The sequence below is a fragment of the Callorhinus ursinus genome, unplaced genomic scaffold (assembly GCF_003265705.2).
Source record: "Callorhinus ursinus isolate GAN/ISIS: 27379988/994484 unplaced genomic scaffold, GSC_fseal_2.0 scaffold70, whole genome shotgun sequence".
NCBI lineage: Eukaryota > Metazoa > Chordata > Mammalia > Carnivora > Otariidae > Callorhinus > Callorhinus ursinus.
The window spans coordinates 2,035,222-2,056,502 of NW_027397132.1; the positions used below are offsets into that span (position 1 = coordinate 2,035,222).

Here is a 21,281-nt window from a genome sequence, read left to right on the forward strand (position 1 = left end):
GCCCCTCCACGCCGGCGCGGGAGGCCGCGGGGAGGCCGCGGGGCCGGTGGGGCCCCGGCCTGGGCCTGGCAGGGCTGGAGTGGCGCGCTGGCCGGGCATTCGGCGGCCGCGCCCACACCCGGCGCGGCCCGCGGACCCCCCGCCCCAGCCCGCGCGTTGGGGGAGGGCTCCGACCCCCCGGGCGGGCGGAGGCCGGCAGCGCGGAGCAGGCGGGCTGGGGAGGACACGCGCGAGTCCTCGGGAGGTGCCCGCCGCCGGCTAGGCCTGAGGGGCGGGGGTTGGGCCGTGGCCGCTCCCGGGGACACACCCATCCAGGAGGGGCTGTCACCGCCACGGCCTCTGCAGGAGACCCAAGCCCGATAAGCCCCCTGGAGGGATGGAAGCGGCTTGGCCGGGCGCCCCGTGAGCTTGCTCAGTGACCTTGGGGGCCTCGTCTGGGTCCTCCCTCTCTGCAAATGGAGGCTCCGGTGGGCTGCTGTGCCGACTTCTACTGCTGGTAGTCTGGTAGGGGAACCTATCGCTAGGGTTGGGCAGGGTCTGGGCTGCCCCATGTGGCCACAGAGGTGGGAAAGGGGCGGGCCTTCGGTGGAGGACTAGGTGGGTAGCGAGAAGGGGAGGTGTGCAGGAGGATCAGGCCCCTGGCTACACCTGTATGGTGAGACCTTGGTACTTAGTTTGGTTCAACAAGTGTTGGCAGGTCTGGGGAGCTGGCCAGCAGGGTGAGGGGCTGGCCTGGGGGAGCTGGGATGGCCCCACGGATACAGCTGCTCCAGGAGCTAAATCCTGGAGGGTAGGGCAGCCCAATCCATGGACACACAGTGAGGATCCTAGTAGTCAAGGAAGGAAGGCTTTTTGGAGGAGACAAAACCCTGGAAGGCCTTCAATAACAGGGGTGTGGGAGGAAACGGGCTTAGATAAATGTCTCCTCCTTCTCTATGTAGGTTCCTTGAATTTGGGACTTTTGTGGAGAGTTTCTAACAGTTTCCAAACTTTTTTTCTGTTCTTGTTTTCCTGCCTTGTCTCCATGGAGGGTGTCTTGTCATCCTCAGCTGTGAGTGTACGCAGTGCTGTATCCTAGGATGCAGGGCCCGGGTGGAAATAAGGGTCTGGGATGATGGGGGGGAGTGGTTTATGTTGATGAGGCTGCTTACATGACCCTCTGTGACTTCTGACCTGGAATCGGGTGCCTGGAAGTGGGCAGAGTGAGTGTCAGTGACTGACAGGCTGGGAAGAGAAGAAAGGAAAGTGTGTGGATCTGGGGGAGTGAGCCCAGCACCCAGCCGCTTGGGGAGGCAGAAGGCACCTGGTGCCCGAGTGACTGAAGTCTGTTTTCCAGAATGATTCTGTTCTGGATTCTGGGTTGGGGTATGTGGGGTGTCTGGCTGTGCTAAGCTACGGTTCCATCTGCAGGGTGACTGCTGACCTCCAGGGCTGCTGAGCCCTTCCCTTCTCTGGTCACCAGCCTCTTTGAAGGCAGACACTCTCAGTGCTTCTGGCGTGGGTTCCATTTGGAAGGACCCTGAAGAGCGGTCAGTCTGTTCTGGAATGTGGCAGTGGGGCCAGAATACTGAGGTGTTTAGTTTTGTTTTGTTTTAGTGAGTTCTAGGCCCAGTGTGGGGCTTGAAGTCACGCCCCGGAGGTCAGGAGTCGCATGCTCTACTGTCTGAGCCAGCCAGGAGCCCCTGAGTTTTTAAAATCTCATGTTCATCCCATTGATTACAGATTTTAGAGTCACTTCCTTAATAAATATTTGAGTAGCTCTGTGTCGGACACAGGGGGATTCAGGGATGAGCAAAGGGAACTTCCGTCTTCTTGCAGTTGACCGTGTGTTTGGGGAGACAGGCAGTAAGGAGACAATTCTGTAAATATATAAAAGTGAGGTGCTGTGAGGACAGAGTTCGGGGAACTGGGTGAAACGGGGGCCCAGGAGGCTACCTCCAGAGGATCAGTGAAGGAGAAGGGAAGCAAGTTCCAGGGAAAGGGAATAGCATGGGCAAAGGTTTAGAGGTGGGACCAGCACGGGGCCACTTTATTCCAAAGCCCTGGGGTTTTCTTCTGTTGCGAGTCGGTCCTTGGATACGGCAGACTGGCCTGTGGGAGTCTGCTCTGGACGGTGGCCAGGCAGGAGACAGCTCCGCTGGGCTTGGTGTGGTGTCTGGGTTCAGCCTGGATTTGTAGCCTGAGGCCTGGGTGAGGAAAGCCCTCCTCTGGATCCTGAGGTGGGTGGCGCTTAGGAAACCTTTGCTGAGCATTCTCAGTGCCCTCAGTGCTGGGTAGGGCGGCTGCGTCTTCCTGGAGGTGGCTAGAGTAGCACTTGGCACACGTGTTTCTACACTCTGGCGCCTTCACATGGCCAAAGAGCTACGGAGACCAAGGATGTTGGTTTTGGGGAGAAGCTGATGGCTGGGGTGGCCCACTTAGGCAAAGCTCTTCACCTGTGACGTTGGGTTCAGTGACTGAATTCGCAATCCAGTCAGCTAGAGGGGAATGTGAAGGGTGGGACAGAGGTGGCTTCTGGGTGCCCATGCATTCCAGCTCCTGGACCTGGGCCTTGGCCTCTGGGAGGCCCTCATTGATGCTCTGAGTTCCCTGGCTGTTAAAGCGTGGATTGAAAGCAGTAGCTTGGAGCAGTTCAGAGAACGAGTGTATGCTGCGTGATTAATAAAAAAGCGATGGGTTGGGGAATAAGAGCAGTTTTTTCATAGGTACCCTGTGTTCTGAGCTGTTTTCTTGACCCTGCACGTCTTTACGTGGGGTGTCCCTGTCCCGTTGTTGGGGTTCTGTGGCAGATGCTGCCTACTGGTAGAGCCGGTTGAGCGGGGGTGGGCCCAGCTGCCCCATGTGGCCTGACATTGCAGGAACCCTCTGGCGTTCATGCCCTCGCCCCAGGATTTGGGGGTTGCTGTGTTTTGCAGTGGGCTTGGATCACTTTGGAAAGAGCCCTGTTTAGGTCTTAAGCACTGATGGGTCCGATGCTGGGTGGCGGGCTCATTCTTAAGCTTTCACTCAAAAAGGAGCCTCAGAAACTGATTTTTATCAAAACTGTGACCCTGTCCTGCCCTAGGGCCTCCAGCGGGCACCTGGGAGGGAGGAGTGGCCCCTGGGCCCTTAGCCTCCTGTCCATCAGGTCTACAGCCGTTGGCTGTGGGCCATGCAGCAGCTTGGCTGTATCTCTGCCTAGCACCTGGGCTGAGCCAGCTGTGACAGTGGTATGAGTAGGATTCTCTCCTGGGATTCTCTGATCCTTTAAACTTGAAGAGTTGTCACAGGGCATTTTAGATCATCTTTGCCGGTCCAGCGATGAACCAGATCTCCGTGATCTGTTGAACTTTTTCTAGATGCCCTGGATGGAGTGAGGGGCAAGAGAGACGCAGAGGGTAACACACACTCAGGACCTCTTGTGTGCCGCCTCTGGCAGGAGGGATCCTGACCTGCTGGCTTTCCCGGCAGTGGTGAATGAGCCTGCCAGTCTCATTGCACCCCTGCCCAGGCCTCTCCTCTCACACCCCTGCCGGCACAGTGTGAGTGCTGAGAGCTGGGTGAGCATTTTCCCCTGTACGCCAGGTGAGCCGTTCCTCCCAGGCTGCACTCACCCCTTTCAGCCAAATGTGGGCCACTCTCGGCCGTGTTGCCTGGACTCCCTGCTTCTCATGGCCCCTGAGGATAAAGACCTGAGCTAAATCCCTGATTTACTCCAAGACAGCATGGCAGTTCATATGCAGCACATCATTGCTGGCAAGAAAGAGCTGAGGCTCTATGATGGGGTCACGGAGAGGGGCTCTGTGGTTAGTTTTTCTGGGTACAGAATGTCCCAGTTTGCCACGTGAGCTCATGGGAAGAGCCCCGGTCCTTCCTCAACTCTGGAGCCGTTTCTGTCCAACGGGGGGGGGGGGGGGGGGATGAGTCCTGCCTCCGACGCGGCGGCGTGAGGCCCGTGTGAGGCCCGAGCAAGGCGCGTGAGTGTGCTGCGGGCAGCTCGTCACCGCCGCCCGTCTGTGTTTCAGGCCGAGCTGAGGCTCTCCTCTGGGGAAGATGGCAGCCCTGCGAACCGCTCCGGGCTCACCAGCCACGCAGCCGGCGAAGGCGGAGGATGGGTTGGAATGCGGTCCTGCTCAGGAGGAAGAAGAGGAAGAAGACCAGGGGGAAGAGGTGGAGATAGAGGAGGAGGAGGAAGAGATCCCGGTGGGGGAAGGCCCGGACAAGCAGGTGGCGGGGGACCAGGAGGGGGGGGGGGCGGGCAGGGCACGCGGACCAGGTGGAGGTGGAGTTGGAGGAGGACGGCGATGTGGAGGTGACGGCGGAGGAGCGGAGTCTGACCTTGGGGGCCCGGGAGCGCCGCAGCCACGCTGCTGATGCCAAGTCCCCGGTTCTCCAGCGACAGGGTAAGAGAAAGGAACCGGCTCCCGGGGTAGGAGGCTGCGGGGGGCCTGGGCGGGGCTGGGGCGTCGGGACCCAGGCTCTGAAACGGAGGAGGCTGGAGCTGCTGCCCCTGCTTGCTGTCCGGCCAGAGGTGACCGCGGCCCGATGGGGAAGGCGGGCCCCTAACGGGTCTTCCCCTCAGCCTCGCAGGCTGCCCGGGTTCCAGCCCTGCCTCGGGATGAGGACCTGGAGGAGGAGGAGGAGGAGGACGAGGACGAGGAGGACGAGGAGGAGGAAGAGGAGGAAGAGGAAGACGAGGAGGAGGAAGATGATGACGATTCCCTGACCGCTGGGTCTCAGGTGAGCTGCTCCCTCTCTGGAGCTCAGTTAACCAGGCACCTGCTGTCCTGGAGACCCCTGTGGGCAAAGCAGAGGCTCTGTGGTCCTCAGGGCAAGTTCAGGCTGTGAGCGGGGACGGGGCAGCAAGAAGCGACGGGGGGTCTCTAGCCCCAAGCCCCTGGGACGTGGTTCCACTTGCCCGGGGCCCAGCCCCTCCCAGGCCATCATGTCCTGAGCATGTTGACTGCCCCTCACGTGGCTGCACTACGGCCCCTTACCTGGAGGGCCTGTCACCTGTCCAGGCTTGGGTTTCCTGCCAAGCCCTCTCAGATCGGGCACCAGTGCCCACAGTCGGTTGAGTTGATGCCGCTTATGCACCCAGGTGTGGGCCCTCACATTGCTGATGTGACCACTGGCTTAAGGTGGACAGTGAGGGGGTAGGACACAGCCTCCCTGCACAGCCATGAACTTGAGCTTTCTCATCTCCTGACCTCAGTGTGAGTCGTGGCTCTGCCCCCCGCCCCCCACACGCTGAGCGTTCACCCTCTCTGAGCCTGGGTTCCTAATCTCTGAACGGAAATGGGGTCTTTAGCTTTCAGGGCCACCGCCAGGCTTGCACACCTTGAGTACTGCTGGGCCGATGCAGGCCTGTCAGGGACGGGATGTCGGGCTGTGTCCCCGTGAGCTCCGTGTTGCAGGACCACGGTCAGCCCTTCTTGACGAGCTTTTTCTGTTGCTCGCGTTCTAGGGGCTCCCCCGCCTCTCTCCGAGAGCAGCTTAGGGCAGAGGCCAGGGCTCTGTTTTCCAGGGGCTGGTGACCTTTGAAGATGTGGCTGTGTACTTCTCATTGGAGGAATGGGAAAGGCTGGGCGCAGACCAGCGGGACCTTTACAAGGACGTCATGCAGGAAAACTATGGGATCCTGGTGTCCTTGGGTAAGCCGGGAGGCTGTGTGGTATGATGGCTCCCAGCAGCCTAGCCATTTGAGAGAGTGGCTTCTGAAGCCCCAGCATCTAGGAGAGGGGCGTCCTGGAGCCAGCCCACCTCTTGGGGGAGTCCCAGGGACCGGGGTCTCCGCTGTGGCCCCGCAGTGCCATGGGCCAGGGGGATGTGTTCTGGGAGCCGCCGGTCCAGCTCCGGTCCCTGGGCCGTCTGCCCCGCCGAGGCCTCCGGGGCTGAGGAGTCAGGGGCTAGGGGGACTGAAGGTGTGTGGAGGGGCTGAGCAGGACAGCTCTGGCTCGCAGGGCAAAACTCTAGACTTGTGAATGTGGGATTTCCCAGGGCGGAGGCCGAGAGGTGGGAGGGCTGTCCGGGAAGGGAGAGCGAGGAGCCGGTGGGCATGTCGGGGATGGCACTGTGAGCGGTGAGGGCGGGGCCTGGCCAGCGCAGCCCTGCAGCTGCCGGCTGTTTCTCTCCTGGCCAGGCTACCCAATCCCCAAGCCGGATCTGATCTTCCGGCTGGAGCAAGGGGAGGAGCCCTGGGTCCCAGATAGCCCCCGTCCTGATGAAGGAGACATTGTCACTGGCGTCTACACAGGTGAGTAGGAGATGGAATCTCGTGGGGTTTCTGCTGACGCAGCTCCTCAGGGCTTTGCCAGACTTTGGCCTGGACCTTAGCTCTGTGCTGTGGCCTTGATGCTGGTGGTCTGGGATGTGGAGTGGGCCGCTTGGATAGGGAGGCCAGCACGCGCTAACCTCTGCCTTTGTGCGTTGGCCTCTCCAGGCTGGCGAATCCTTAGAGAACCTATGGGTTCCTCTTAGGAGCCTTGGAAAATGTCCCTGTCCCTGCCTGGGAGCCTCTGATTGTTTTTTGTTTTTTCTAAGTGAGGGCCATTTGTTAAGTGTTTGGCTCAGAGAAATAAGTGCAGGAACTGGGCAGACTCTGGCTGAGAGTGCAGGAACCCGCCTTTCTGGTTCCCACACTTGAACCGGTCCTGTGGCTTCTCCACCCATTGGGCTATCTCTGAGCAAAAGGGTCTGGGGGGCAGGCCTCCGGCCTGGGTGCGCAGCTCTACCCCTTCCAGAAGGGAGATTTTGGAGCGAAGTGTTCAGGGTGGCGAATTTCTCTGGACACCGCTGATGTGGTTCTGTTTCCCCAACTGTCTGAGCTTCGCTTTGCTCACATGGAGAACAAAGAATTTGACCTAAATCCATAATTTCCAAGCCGAGGTCGTGGGACTGTTGGTTCTGTGGAGGTGCTTCACGAGGTCTGTGAGTCAGGCTCAGTGTTTGAGAGAGATCCGTGGAGGGTGTGTCCGCCTTTGGGCTCGAGTGACGTCTCCCCAGTGAGGGCCACTGGATGGCTCATGCCAATCAGGTGCCTGGATAGACTCGGAGCAGCTCATAGACATATTTCAAGATAAAAATACACAAAAACACAGACCGTGTTACTACACCTACGGGTGGTCTCTTCAGAGTGTTTTCCCGTTTACCCTGTATCCTCTCAACAAGCCTGGGCCGTAGCAGGGCAGAGGCGACCAATTGATCTCGCATATGAGGACTTTGACTTTGAAAGTGGGGACGCCGTGGCTTGCCCAAGGTGGGCTCAGCCCCAGGGCTCACTTGCCATGGTGTTGCAGGATGGCCTTCCGACCCCGGCTCTCCACGTGCTGTGGGGCCCTCTCTGGGAACCGTTCCTGGGCTTCAGACTTGGGTGGGCTCTGACTGGTGAGACCATCGCAGCTGCTTCCGGGATGAGTCTGGGACAAACGTTTCTCAGAGGGGGATCTCAGTGAGAGGTGGGCCCTGTTTATGGGCACAGCTCAGAAAAGCCACCTGTAGATAAAGGGGCCACGGGCCTGCCTTGGCCAGTCTCTCATCATGTGGGCTGGATGTACCCCCATTCTCCATGCTTCTTGGGTCCTGGGGTACAACCTTTTGCAGGCTCCAGTGGGGGTGGTCCTGGGTGGGGTCCGGCAGCACCCTGAGGAGGCTGGCTAGCTGGGCCGGTGAGCCTCGACCACCCACCCCCGTCCCCACCCGTGCCACCTGGTGAGCCCTTGGCTGATACAGGATCCAGGCATAGTCTTAGACATGCTGCTGTCTGCGGGGGTCAGCTCTGGTAGGGCAAACCCATCTAAGGCCTTTCTCTCTTTCTTTTAATTTTTATTTATTTATTTGTGTGCATGTGCTCGTGTGAGAGCGGGGTGAGGGGCAGAGTATCCTCAAGCCGACTCCCCGGCCCAACTCGGGGCTTAATCCCAGGACGCTGAGACCATGACCTGAGCTGAAATCGAGGGTGGGCCGCTGAACCGATTGAGCCCCCCCGGCGCCCCATCCAAGGCCTTTCTTTCTTTCTTTTTTTTTTTTTTTAAAGATTTTATTTATTTGACAGAGACACAGTGAGAGAGGGAACACAAGCAGGGGGAGTGGGAGAGGGAGAAGCAGGCTTCCCGCTGAGCAGGGAGCCCGATGCGGGGACCCCGGGACCATGACCCGAGCCGAAGGCAGACGCCCAACGACTGAGCCACCCAGGCGCCCCTCCAAAGCGTTTCTTAACTATGACTGTAGTCTGTTTGCTAAATGGTCTCCCTCCCCTCTTCTCCCCATACTCATTTCTGTGTGGCTGAGTCCGTCGAGAATTGAGAATTGCTGGGTCTGGCAGGACAGACGCTAACTGTTGTGAGCCTGACAATTTCTGGATTTCTAGATTGTAGTCTGGCAGAACACAAGAGTCTTCCTCTCTTGTGCTTCTTGAAGACTTGGGCCAAAAGGTTTGGACTGTGGCCGGCTTCTTCCACTCAGGCGCCCCATCCCTGTACTGACCTGAAGTCCCCTGCTCTGCCCTTCCAGCTCCGTGCTCCGGCCCCCCAGCCCATGGGCCACCCCCTTCAGCTCACTGCTGCTCGCTCTCCTCACCTCTCCCGACCCCGCCCCCCTTCCTGCCCCCTTCTCCCCCCCCCGCCTTGGTGAACAGCGCCCCCCCCCCCCGTTTGTGATAGCCCCGTGGAGTCGCCTGCCAGACCCCTGCCCTTGCAGGACCCCATTTCCTGCCCACATCTGCACTGCAGCTGGGTCGTGGCTGGAGAAAAGTGTGCCTGCCAGCCGACCACACACCTCCTGAGGACACCGCCACCACCTGGGCCCGGTGGTCTGGCCTTGTGTCCTTGTTGGGTTGGCTCTCTGCTCTCTGCGGTGGACGCTCTTGGCCCCGAGGACCCCACACACCCCTGGTTTCTCAGCTGCCTTCCCGGCTGCTTCTCCACCTGCCCCCACTTGTTCCCGAGACCAGGACGGTCCTGCATCCTCTTCTGTTCTCTCTAGGTGACCTCGGCCAGAGCTTCTGTCCATGCTGCCCATCCGCAGCTGCTTTCTCCAGCTCTCTCCCTGTCTGCTTGTCCGTCCGTATGCTTGGCCTCTCCACTCACTTACCTGATGGGCATTTCAGAGTGAACCTGCACCTTAAGGGGCTTCTCCTAGTCCAGTCCCCTCGTGCAGTGTCCTTGGCACCTGAGTGGGCCTGGCCCGATTAGTCCCTGTCACTCTGCCTTCCTTGCCCCACCCCGTCCCAGGCTCCCAGGAGGCCGGTGGGCCTGTGGCCACAGGCGTCCCCGAGCTGCCTCTGCCTTCCCTCCAGTAGCCTCCCCGTGCACTTGGCGCAGCGTCTGGGCCCTGCTGTGGCTTGAGACCGCTGCCCCTCCAAGCTCATCTCCTGCACCCTTAGCTCTTCAGGCTCGGCCCCACAGACCACCTTAGTCTTCAAGCTCTCGCCTGCCTCGGGGCCTTTGTGCCTACTGTTTCCCCTGCTGGGAGTGCCTTTTGTGTGGCTGGCTCGGCTCTCAGGCCCCACTCGAGTCACGTGTTCTCTGAGCACACAGACTTCAGGAGCACGCCCTCCTGCTTTACTCCAGGATGTTCCCTGCAGTTACAGCCAACAGCGCTGTTTGAAATGGTCCTGCCTAGATGTTTGCTTCCTCATTCCCTGTCTGCTGCCTCCGGCCGCCTCCATAAGAGCTAGCACTGTGTGTTGTCTCCCCCTGTGCTGTCCCCCCGGTACCCGGCACGGGCCTGGCACCCAGCGGGGCCGGCTGCTGATCCCCCTCCTTGGCTGCACTCCTGCCCCTCATGTGAAAGCGAAGGAGGGAAGAGAATTACAGAATGCAGGATCACACCTGCTTAAGATGCCCCAGGAAAGGAGAGAGGGAATTTCAGAGCAGTAAGAGGTAAAACACTAAGGTGGGGGAATCTCAGGGTCGGTGAGCACAGTCAGTGGTTCTGGAGGGGAGGAGGTCAGGAGCAGCTGTGGAATGCAGGCCCGGGACCAGCCTGCAGGTGGTCTTTACCTCACACAGCCCGTGAGCACCTGGGCGGAGCACCTGGGCTGGGCCTGTCTGCCCCACCGGGGTCGGGGGGATAGTAGTCCTTAGCGTGGGCCTTCCCTGCCTTTGGCACACCCCTGAGGGGGCCCTGGGTGTCCCCGAATCCCCCTTTTTTTTGTCTGAGCCAGGGAGAAGGCACTTGGGTCCTGTCTTGCCTCAGAGCCCTGGACACGTGGTGTTGGCAGAAGGGGAAGGAGCCAGGAAACATTCCACGTGAGGAAGGCTCCTGTTGATAGCTGGTCCTTGGTATTATATTCATGGTACAGATGAGGAGACTGAGGCCAGAGAGGGCACCTGCCAGTGATGGGGGGCGGGCCCTGTGCTCATGGGAGGACAGAGCCCAGTACAGAAACCTGGCCCTGTCGCGAGCTGCCGTCTCCCCCACACTTGAGTACAGCCCTGGTTACCAAACTCCTGCTCAGTGGGAAGGAAGGGCAGCTGACCAGCAGTCCTGGAGGCAGGAGCCCACCTGCAGCTTGGGCACCCCAACCCTGTGCATGTCCTCCCCTTCTAACTGTTCCTCGATGGGGGGCTCTCCTCAAACGCACTTCGAGTCTCCGGGTCTGGATGGAGAAGTCAGGAGCAGGTGTTGACTTTACTCTCGGGCCCCAGCAGAGATGGGTTTAGTCAGAGCCGACTCACCATGGGGCCAGGTCAGGGTGGGTTCCCGGACCGGGCAGAAGTTGCTCGGGGGCGGGAGTCGTAGAAAACGGCCTGGTTCTCAGGGCGTTGTGTGTCTGTCGTGCTGAGCAGCCCGCGGTGGGCCTCCCAGCAGCTCGGGGACAGAGGTGCACCAGGCGTGTGGCTCGGGGGCTTTCATCTTCTCCGAGGCCCTGTGGTTAGTGCCTCGGTAGGGCACTTACTGACAAAGGGCCTCTCCTGACAGGGCCACGGGTCAGCCCCTGGGATTGTCATCGGGCCTCAGAGCACGGGTTCCAGCCTAGCTAATCATCACCCAGGGTCATAGTCCTTGGGAGCAAATGTTGCGGGGAGATGAAGCAGCAGCTCCCACTTCCCAGGGTCCCCTTCTCTGCCCTACCCCTGTGGGTTCTGGAAGAAGCAACTGTGTTTGACCCTATAGGCCCCTGTTACAAAATGTCCCCTCACCCACCTTGTAAAAGCATTCTCTGCCCTGGCTGTCGTCTCACAAGGAGACCTGGTAAGTGCTCACTTGGATTCCAGCAAACTCCCTGGGAACCCGGAGTGACCCTTCCATTGGCCGCCCCCACTCCAGGGCCCCACCTCCAGACTCTGGCCCACTTTGGTGACAGAAAGACAAGGGAACAGAACCCAGCCTCAGGGCCCGCTGGTCTTCCTCTGCCTCCCCCTCCAGTGGCCCTGCTCCTCCCGGCGATCTTGGGGTGCAGCCGGCTCTGACTGCCCAGGGACACAGCCGCCCTTACTACTCCTCATTTGGTGTCAGTGGTGCTGTCCACCACCTTGCCGTGTGTTCAGTGGTTTCTCATTCCTGGACAAGAGGCCTGTGTTGGCTCTGGAGGTCCCTCCTGTATCGCTCCTCTCTGCAGAGGTTTGAGGTGGGGGCCGGGCAAGGGCTCCCCTTCCCTGGTGTGCATGGGGGCTTTCCTCTACTCCTAGACCCCAAGGAAGAGGTGTTGTGGGTGAGTCACTGGGACCTGGCCCACCCTTCCCAGTTCTGAGTGGCCTAGGTAATTTGGCCTGCGTGTTGGCTTTGTATCCAGCAGGGGCTGACCCTGGGCTAGGTCCTGGGGTGCACACTAACCCCACTAAGACGCTGAACGTGTTCCTGCGCTTCAATTCCCCCTGCCTTGGGGAGTCTCTAATTCAAACTACTCAAGACCCTCCCCAGAGTCTTGTGGTAAAATTCTTTTTGAGATTCATGGGAAGAACGCCCAGCTGATCTGAGTACCCGCGAACTGCCTGTGCCTCCACCATTCCTTCCTGTTTCATGAGGGTGTTCTGGCCTTCCCAGTGAGGAGCTGGGCCTTCTCTGTGCTCTGCAAGGGGTGGACGTCTCACGCCACCCACTCGTGGCCCCAGGTGGCGGCCGCACGTAAACTGAGCTTAGTTCAGGAAACTTTGGTCTCCTATTTTAACACTTATTTTTACTTTAACAGTGTAATAGTACTAACTGTAGAAAACTGAAAGTATTACAATTCTGAAAAAAATAAAATAACCCATTTCTGTACGCCTTTAAATGATGCGTGTTTTTGTTCACAGCTGAAATCATGCCCGAACAGTTCTGTGTCTGGCTTTATTTGTCCCCGCGCTTTGCTGTGTTCTCCCACGTGACCAAATTCCCTACATGTAGAGTGCCGTACAGAATATAGGACAAGGGCTGAGCCAGGGTGGGCAGCCCTCCTGGGCCCCCACCTTCCCTCGGGGGCAGGACTCGGTGATCCACACTCATCCAGCCAGGTGATGCCTGGCCACAGTTTCGGTGGTGGACCCAGGTGGGGTAGAGGAGGGTTTTCCCACCCTCTAGAACCTTCCAGATGCTAGGATTCTGGGGAGGGCGACAGCATGGTGTGCGACCACTGTGGACCCACACGGGGTGGAGTGTACATGACAAAGTAGGCACACAGGTGCTTTGCGACACCTGGGGCCACTGTGGGTCAGGTGTTTTCCCTTCTCTTCTTTGTGTGACTTAGTGCCTGCTCTGCAAATGGTAGTTCTCTCCTGAGAATGGTGGCAGGCCTATCAGCACTCCATTTTATAAACTAGAAAACCCTCCAGGCCTGACTCTGTACCCACGCTCTGCACTGAACAGAGAGGTCGCTTTGGTGGAGGAGGTAGAGAACTGCAGGACATTTTGGGGGGGGGTGTCCTTGGCCTTCTGTGATAGGAAGGTGCTAGCAGTTCACCCAGTCTTAGCCAGCTTGGGACTGTTTCCCAAATGCACCGCCACTCAGAAAAAGCCAAGCTTTGGGGTGTCTTAGCAGGGAAGCTTGGGCTGTGCCTGAATCACTGCTGGAGACTGTTAGGATGAGTGCAGAGAGCTGGGGCCCAGTGGCCCCTTAGGTCTCCATGGCTCAAGGCAGCCTTTTCAGGTTCTGCTCTGAGAGTGGGAGGGCGACCCACGACTGCTGGCCAGCCTGAGGCTGGTGGAGAAGAACTCAGAGAGGAAGGGATGCTGAGCAAAACTTAGGTGCTTACAAGGCAGGTCCTCAGCTGCAAGGCCCTGGGGCTGTGCTGGTACTGGAGCCTTGCTTGCCTTGGGCCAAGCGGGGGTGGGGTTCTCTGGAAGACAAGGGGTTTTGGGGAGAACAGCTCAGGAGTCTCTGTTTTTCTGAGTACTGGACCCCTGTTATGGGCTTAGCCCCTGGTCTCCCAGAAACCTACAGGCAAGGTCACCCAACTTCGTAGAGCTTTCCCGTTTCTCAGCACGGTGGCAAGCACTGGAGATCTGGAAGAGGGATTAATTAGTTGAGGCCATTTGAGGACAGTGCCAAGAAGTCAAAGAATTTCGGCCTCCCCTAGGAGGGCCACCCACGCGCATATTTCTCCCGTCTGCCGAGTTCCTCCTGAGGGAGGCCGCGGCTTTACTGCCCCACGTGCGCTGGAACGCGCACAGCCTCTCCCTTCGTGGAATGCAGAGGCACCCTGCGGGTCCAGAGCCTGGGGTTGGAGGCTCGGTGCCGGGGAGCTTGGGGTCCCGCGCAAGCTGTGGTTTCTCTAGGGAGGAGCCTGCAAGGGGCTGCCTCGACCGACTCTCACCTCTCTTCTGGCCTTCCTTTGTCGCCTTCAGGGGCCTGGTTCTGGACCGACGACCTAGACGACCATGAGGAGGACGACGACGAGGACTTCCTGGCGGAGGTGGCCGAGGAAGAGAACGAGCCCCCGGGGCTCTGGTCAGCGGCCTACGGCGTGGGGGACGTTCCTGGAACGTGGGGCCCCGATGACTCGGATTCAGCGCAGACTCCGGAGGGGTGGGGTCCCGACCCCGGGAGCCTCGGGGTCCTGGCCGAGGGGTCCGAGGCGAAGCCCTTCCTGCCGGGCCGGGAGCCTGGCGTGAACCTGCTGGCGCCCTGGGCGTTCCCTGCCACCGTGGCTGCTCCGGCCGGGCGGCCCGAGACCACGTGCGACGTGTGCGGCAAAGTGTTCCCGCACCGGTCCCGGCTGGCCAAGCACCAGCGCTACCACGCGGCCGTCAAGCCCTTCGGCTGCGACGAGTGCGGCAAGGGCTTCGTGTACCGCTCGCACCTGGCCATCCACCAGCGCACGCACACCGGAGAGAAGCCCTTCCCGTGCCCGGACTGCGGCAAGCGCTTCGTCTACAAGTCGCACCTGGTCACGCACCGGCGCATCCACACGGGCGAGCGGCCCTACCGCTGCGCCTTCTGCGGGGCGGGCTTCGGGCGCCGCTCCTACCTGGTCACGCACCAGCGCACGCACACGGGCGAGCGGCCCTACCCGTGCCCGCACTGCGGCCGCAGCTTCAGCCAGAGCTCGGCGCTCGCGCGGCACCAGGCGGTGCACACGGCCGACCGGCCGCACTGCTGCCCCGACTGCGGCCAGGCCTTCCGCTTGCGCGCCGACTTCCAGCGCCACCGGCGCGGCGGCGGTTGCGCGGAGCCCGGCAGCGACGGCCCTCGGCGGGAGCCCTGCGACACGGTGCCCGCGGCGGGGCCCGAGGAGGCCGAGGTCGGGCCGCAGGGGCCCGAGGAGGCCGAGGCCGGCGAGGCGGACGGAGAGGCCGAGGCGAGAGAGGAGGCGGAGGCGGCGGCGGCGGCGGCGGTGGGGCCCAGCCCCGGGCGCAAGGAGGACCCCGAGCCGGACAGGCGGTTCCTCGAGCTGGGCAACGGCCTAGGGGAGGGCGAAGGCCCTTCCTCGCACCCACTCGGCTTCCACTTTCCCGTGCACCCCAAGTCCTGGCTCCACCCGGACGGCTTCCCGATCCTGGGCCTCCCGGACTTCGGGGAGCGGCTGCCGGCCGACGGGCGCCCCCTGCCGGGACCCCTGGGGGGCCGGCTCGCCCTGGTGGAGGGCGCCGGGCTAGCCTGCGACCCTTTCGGCGGCGGCGGGCCGGGGGGCGGCGGCGGCGGCGGGCTGCGCGCGTTCGCGCCGGCCGTCGGGGGGCTGCTGGCCGAGCCGGCGCCCGCCGCGCTAGCTGAGGAGGAAAGCCCGTGGATCTGCTCCGACTGCGGCAAGACGTTCGGGCGCCGCGCGGCGCTGGCCAAGCACCAGCGCTACCACGCGGGCGAGCGGCCGCACCGCTGCGCGGACTGCGGCAAGAGTTTCGTGTACGGCTCGCACCTGGCGCGCCACCGCCGCACGCACACGGGCGAGCGGCCCTTCCCGTGCCCCGAGTGCGGCGCGCGCTTCGCCCGCGGCTCGCACTTGGCGGCGCACGTGCGGGGCCACACGGGCGAGAAGCCCTTCGTGTGCGGCGTGTGCGGCGCGGGCTTCAGCCGGCGCGCGCACCTGACGGCGCACGGGCGCGCGCACACGGGCGAACGGCCGTACGCGTGCGGCGAGTGCGGCCGCCGCTTCGGGCAGAGCGCGGCGCTGACGCGGCACCAGTGGGCGCACGCCGAGGAGAAGCCGCACCGCTGCCCCGACTGCGGCAAGGGCTTCGGCCACAGCTCGGACTTCAAGCGGCACCGGCGCACGCACACGGGCGAGAAGCCCTTCCGCTGCACGGACTGCGGCCGCGGCTTCGCGCAGCGCTCCAACCTGGCCAAGCACCGGCGCGGCCATACCGGCGAGCGGCCCTTCCCGTGCCCCGAGTGCGGCAAGCGCTTCTCGCAGCGCTCGGTGCTCGTGACGCACCAGCGCACGCACACGGGCGAGCGGCCCTACGCCTGCGCCAACTGCGGCCGCCGCTTCTCGCAGAGCTCGCACCTGCTCACCCACATGAAGACGCACCGCAGCGCGGCGGGCGCGCCCGGCTCGGCGCCAGCGGCCCCCGCGTCTAAGGCCGAGGCTCCCGCCAAGGGGCCGCCGGTCGCGGGCAGCGGGCCCGGGGAGCGCGGCAGCACCCTGCTGGAGTTCGCGGGCGGAACGAGCTTCGGCTCTGAGCCGACGGCCACCTTCGCGGGGCCCTCGGGCGCCTACGAGGAGAGCATCCTGTGATGGCCCGAGGCCGACGGAGGCGCAGCCCGCTGGGCCGCCGGCCCCTTGCTCCTCTGGCCTCGGGGTGCTGAGGGCCCCAGTCCTGGTGCGGTGCCTTCCCCTCAGCCCCCGGTGCACCGCCCCGCCCCCCCGGCCTCGGGCGCCCCTCCTGCCCGGCCCCGGGAAACCGGGTCGCCAAAGCTCGTCCGGCCGTGCAGGGGGCGCGTGGGGAGAGGAGAGCCGCGCGCGGAGGAGGCGAGGGCAGGGGGCGGCCACCCCGACCAAGACTGCGGCATTCCTGGGTCTGTGCTGTGGAGCCACGCGGTAGGGATGTCAGGCGATCTTATTTATTTCACTCGGGTTCCGATTTGGGTGGCCTGGGGGACCGGCGGCCGATGAGTTTGTAAGTGGGTTGTACAGCGAGGGCGGGGAAGCCCTTGCGTCAAGGGGAGGGTGGGGTGGTCGAGGGCGAAGCATCCGGCTCCTCCCGTGGGTTTGGCTGACGACTTCTTCCCATTCCTCAGTGAGAGACTTCAGGGACCTTCTGGTCATTTGAGTGTGTCCGGGAAGTTTTAAGGACTGCGCGGGGCTAGGGGAAGCCTTATGGGTTTCCGGCGGACGATGTTCCTCCCTACCCAGGGGGGACGGAGATGCAACTGGGAAAGCTTTCTTTCTGTCTACTGTGGATATTTATTTCCATTTCTTGTATGGCCTGAAGAATCTGGGAGGAGGAGGAAAAGCCAGAAACCAAATTTGTGGCCCCAGGCGGGTGGGTTGCAGGTGTCCCAGGGTCCTGAGGGAGTTTGAAGCCTTATTCTGGGGGAGGGTCACTCGCTCTCACCCCACTTGAGCACCTAGATCAGCCAGGCAAAATTCTGCCCGGTGGGTTTTGGTCTCCGCCTCCCCTTTGAGTCCTTTGGTACTCTCACCTCTGGCAGCTAGAGGGGCCACACTCAGAGATCCTCAGGGGCCCCTTGCTGGCTGCTGCGGCCATGGCCCAGCCTTCAACTGCCTGGGCCGCCACCAACCCCCCCCCCCCCCCCCCGAGCAGATGGACACATGGGTCCCTGCCCTCTAAGCCCAGTGCTTGTTTAAATTTAATAACCAATTGTAAAGTGACAGGTCGGCAGCAGGATCATTTCTCACATCCCTATGGGGTTAGGGCCCTATGACGTCTGCAGGTCCCTTTAATGCTGCTTCTGTCATTATTCTATACTAGAAGCAAGTAGTGTTTCTATTTAGAATTCCATGTCACAGGGTGGGCAGTCTGTACAGTGGAAGTCCACCTCTGGGGGTGTGGACTTGAGCCTGTGGCTCAATGACAAGCCAGGCACCCAGCTATGCAAGGCCCGCACCTGGTGGGCATGCCACCCTCCGGGTTGGGCCATTGGGAGCCACTGGGCAGGCAGCTGAAGTATGGCTCACATGAGATCCTTTCCTCCCTTAATGCCTTTTGGGCCAGTGTGAGTGGGGCCAGAAAACAGATTTTAAATTAACTGCATTCCCTCGTAGACCTAGTTCCTTCTGTTTTAGTGTAGACATGGCCTTGGGGCCTGAGAGCCAGCAGCCAGGCTGCTGGGGCTGGGGGCGGGGTAGGAGGCGCAGTAGTTGGTGGGTGGGAAGGGGGCAAGGATGGTGGTAAGAATTCACCTGGCTGGGTGAGGTGGTGGGGTGGGTTGGGGTGCTGAGGAGGGCAAGGGTCCCAGGAGGCATCAGCAATGCTGGGTGATGCCTTCCCTGTCCTCAGTTTCTTTCCTCTCCCTGTGGGACAGGAACCTCAGGGGCCAAGGGCAAGGCAGCAAAGCCCTGTATGGCTGGGGTTTGGCTCCGTGCTCATTCCTCCTTGCACACCCCTCAAAGTGCATATCTTTGGTGCCCCCCGGGCCCCAGCTGCTTCTGCCCTGGCCCGGAGCCATCAGCAGGAGGACCTAGCTTTAATAAAGAGTGGAGAAATGAGCTTTCTGACTGGATTCCATGTTGTTGCCGCTCCTCGATGCCCTCAGGGAGGCTCTGCAAGGTCTCGGGCCTTTTATCTGCAAAAAAAAAAAAAAAAAAAAAAAAAAACCCAAAAAAACTTTTTTTAGGAGTTTCTCCTTTCAGAAACTAGAAATGGCCTGGGAGGAGTCAGCCCAAGATGGGGCTTTGGCTCCTGCCTCCTGTGTCTACCAAGTCTTTCTGGGAGTCCCCAGCGGACCCCCCACACTGCCACATACTCTTTGTAATACACCTATCTTGGGATCTTATTGTGCTTAGGATTGTTTTCTCCAGCCTTCCCTTGGTCAAAGGAGACAGGCCAGGTCCCCTTCCTGGGGGTCCAGACATGCGCTGAGTCCCAGACATTTCCTCAGAGGCCTCAGCCGCTTCGTGGGTTTATCCAGGCTCATCTGCTCTGTGCCAAGGCAAAGGACACCTCCCCAAGACCCCCAAACTCCTTCCTTTCTACTGATTTATTGACTACCTTCTTCTCACCAGATGATGCCCCATAACCAGATCTGACTTCCCATTCTTTGCCCGTGGATTTGGAAAAGTATGAACTACGAAGTAAATTGTCTTTCAGATGTGATTTGGAGGCATCAGAACAGAACCCAGTGTTTCAGTTAAAAAAAAAAAAAAGGCTTTGAGTGGCAGATGGATGTTAAGACCTAGTTAAAAATTGATGGCCTTGAGGATCTTAAAATCTATTCAGAAAAGGCCAATTATTCCCGGATAGAGCTTACAGATGTCTGGCCAAATTTTTGTTTGTTTGTTTCGGGGAGGGCGGGGGACCCAATCCTGATGGTCATAGAAAAAAGAAAGTAGACAGCCCTTCTGGTTTTGAGAGGACTTCCAAATTTTTGGAGTCCCTGACTGATTCCCCAAGTGTCAATTTAGCATCTTCTATCATTGCCAAGGAGTAGAAGCCCGCAGGAGATGTGACCCATGCAAGGTGGTACTTTGAGAGTCTTGAGGCTCTGAGCACCCCTCTGGCCTCCCTCCACCTTTGTTATTTTCCTGTTTCCCTCTTGCTTGCATTTCCCCAACCTCCTTCCTTGCTCCTGACCCTTTCACTTGATCTCTTCAGACATCTCCTTCTAACTTTATTTTTTATTTCTCTAATTGGCTACATATGGAATAAAGTATTTTGAAATTTTTGGTTATATTTATTAAATAAAGCTTTATGATCCTTGTTCATTATTTAATTTTTTCCTGATTATAAAATACATGCTAGTTGTAAAAATCCCAGCAGTACAACAAAATGTGTTACGTGCACACTTATATCCTATAGGGTCACACCACATCCAGCCACTGGGAACCAGAGCAGTTTCAGGAGGCGTGGGGGCACATTTCTTCCATGGAACAGATGTTTCACCGCTGGGGACATACTTTACATGTTCCCTTGCAACTTGCTTTTTTCATCTAACATATTAGGACATACTTTCCTACTGGACAGAACTACCTCACTCATTTTAACTGCCCCAGCATAGCATTTCATTTTGTGGACGTACCCATAATTGATGTCACCTCTTCTGCAACAATGGGCATATCTGGTTGTTCCCAGCATCTCACAATTACAAACAATGCTGCAATGTCGATTCTTGTACATATTTCTGTGCAGTTATGTAGATTTTTAGTTATTTGTTTAGAAAAAGAACTAGAGGTGATGTTGCCATATAGCTAAATTGTCACTGAGAAAGGCTAACTCCAGTCCAACCGCGGATTCTCCCAGCATGGTGAGGAAGTGCTCGTGGTCCATGGCCTCGCCAACAGGGGGCATCAACAATCATTTTAATCTTGCTTTGTTCTTAATTTTACAGAGGTGAATGGCTTGCCTTTTTCTGTTTCTTTCAAACATGTAAATAGGTTATTTAAAAACAACAACAACAACAATTCATGGCCTTGGCTGAGGTATTTCTGGGGCTGTGGCTATGATATATCCCCACCCAGTCCAAGTTAGTAGCTTCTTCCATATTTTCTGGTAAGATAAGATATCTCAGGGTTACCTTGAAAATTTCCTACCCCCAACCTGTAATCAGCCAATTCTCCAAGGACCCAGGATTCCTTTAGTGGGAAATGATATTTAGGGACCACAATTTGGTGCCTGGGTGCTCAATCCTATTAGGTTGGTTTTTTTCCCCCCCTAAGGAAAAATTAATTTTCCAGCTAGAATTCTATATCCAGCCAAGCTATTCTAGTTATGAAGACAAGTGATATTTTTAGATCTGCAATAATTCAGAAAATTTACCATCCTTTAACCATTTATAGGCGACATGTCACACAACGAAAGAATCGACCAAGAAAGAGGAAGATTTGAGATGTAGGAAATAGTGGAGCCAGTCCAGGAGAAAGCTGTCTGGGAAAACAACTATACGTCAGTCCAATTGGAGCATGAGGATGGGGAGCTTCAGGAATTAGGTCTCTGTGGAATGGGGGAATCCAGCAGAGTTGAAAATATGCCTGAGAGGCTGGACATGGAAGAGCAGAGCTGTGGTGGAAGGAGGACCTGAAGATCAAAAGGGACCTCAGCTGGGAAGGCCAGCATGGTGCATCTCAGGGCCATGAAGTAAACTCTTTTCGGACAAGAACTGGGTTGGGGGGGAACCAGGATCTTGTTTCCACCTTGAGACACAGACTGAATGCGGACGCCCCTTACCATAACCGGCAGCCACAGTGGCCACTGGGAGGCTCTGTGCAGTTTTTGCTTTGTATTTTTTTTTATAAGTTATGTCTTTAATTTTATCTGACTAGCCTGAACATATTTATTTAGGTTCTTGCCGTATTGTTCCATAAGCTTAATTTGTATCATGCTTTGGTAAATTTGTTGACTGCCCTTCTTGGCATTAGATCTCTTCATATTTTGGAAACTTACTTTGCAAGCAGGCTCATGTTGAGTAGGAGGGTTTTTCTTTGTTTCTCTGGGTCATGTTTGGGTTTCATTCTCTCTCTCCCCCTGTCCAGAAGTCCAGCAGTTGTTGGTTACCTCCATGGTAACTGAGAAATGTGGTAACAGTGCTCTGAGGTTGCTGCTCCAGGAGGACACCAGGCACACTGCGGCCCAGGGAAGGAGGCCTCCTGGTCAGGAAGCTGACTCTCACTCAGTCCCCTTAGCCCACCTCCCTAGGTCCTCAGCTCCCTGTAATCCACAGTCCCCAGCAGCAGGTGGGCAGCCCTCGTTCCCAGCTCTGTTTCACCCTGTGAACCGGCCTCAGGTCCTCTTCTCACCAGAAGCCTTTACATCGTCCTTTCCCCCCAGAG

At 58.9% G+C, this 21,281-nt stretch overlaps 1 protein-coding gene across 1 annotated transcript; it reads left to right on the forward strand.

Annotated features, from left to right (window-relative positions):
• The first annotated feature begins 603 nt into the window (after positions 1-603).
• Positions 604-18,005, forward strand: ZNF316 (zinc finger protein 316). The gene is given in 7 exon segments (XM_025863702.2): positions 604-3,564; positions 4,005-4,245; positions 4,247-4,382; positions 4,562-4,719; positions 5,507-5,633; positions 6,122-6,235; positions 13,744-18,005. Coding segments are annotated over 6 exon segments (3,075 nt in total). The 5' UTR covers positions 604-3,564; positions 4,005-4,032; the 3' UTR covers positions 16,071-18,005.
• Positions 18,006-21,281: the final 3,276 nt, after the last annotated feature.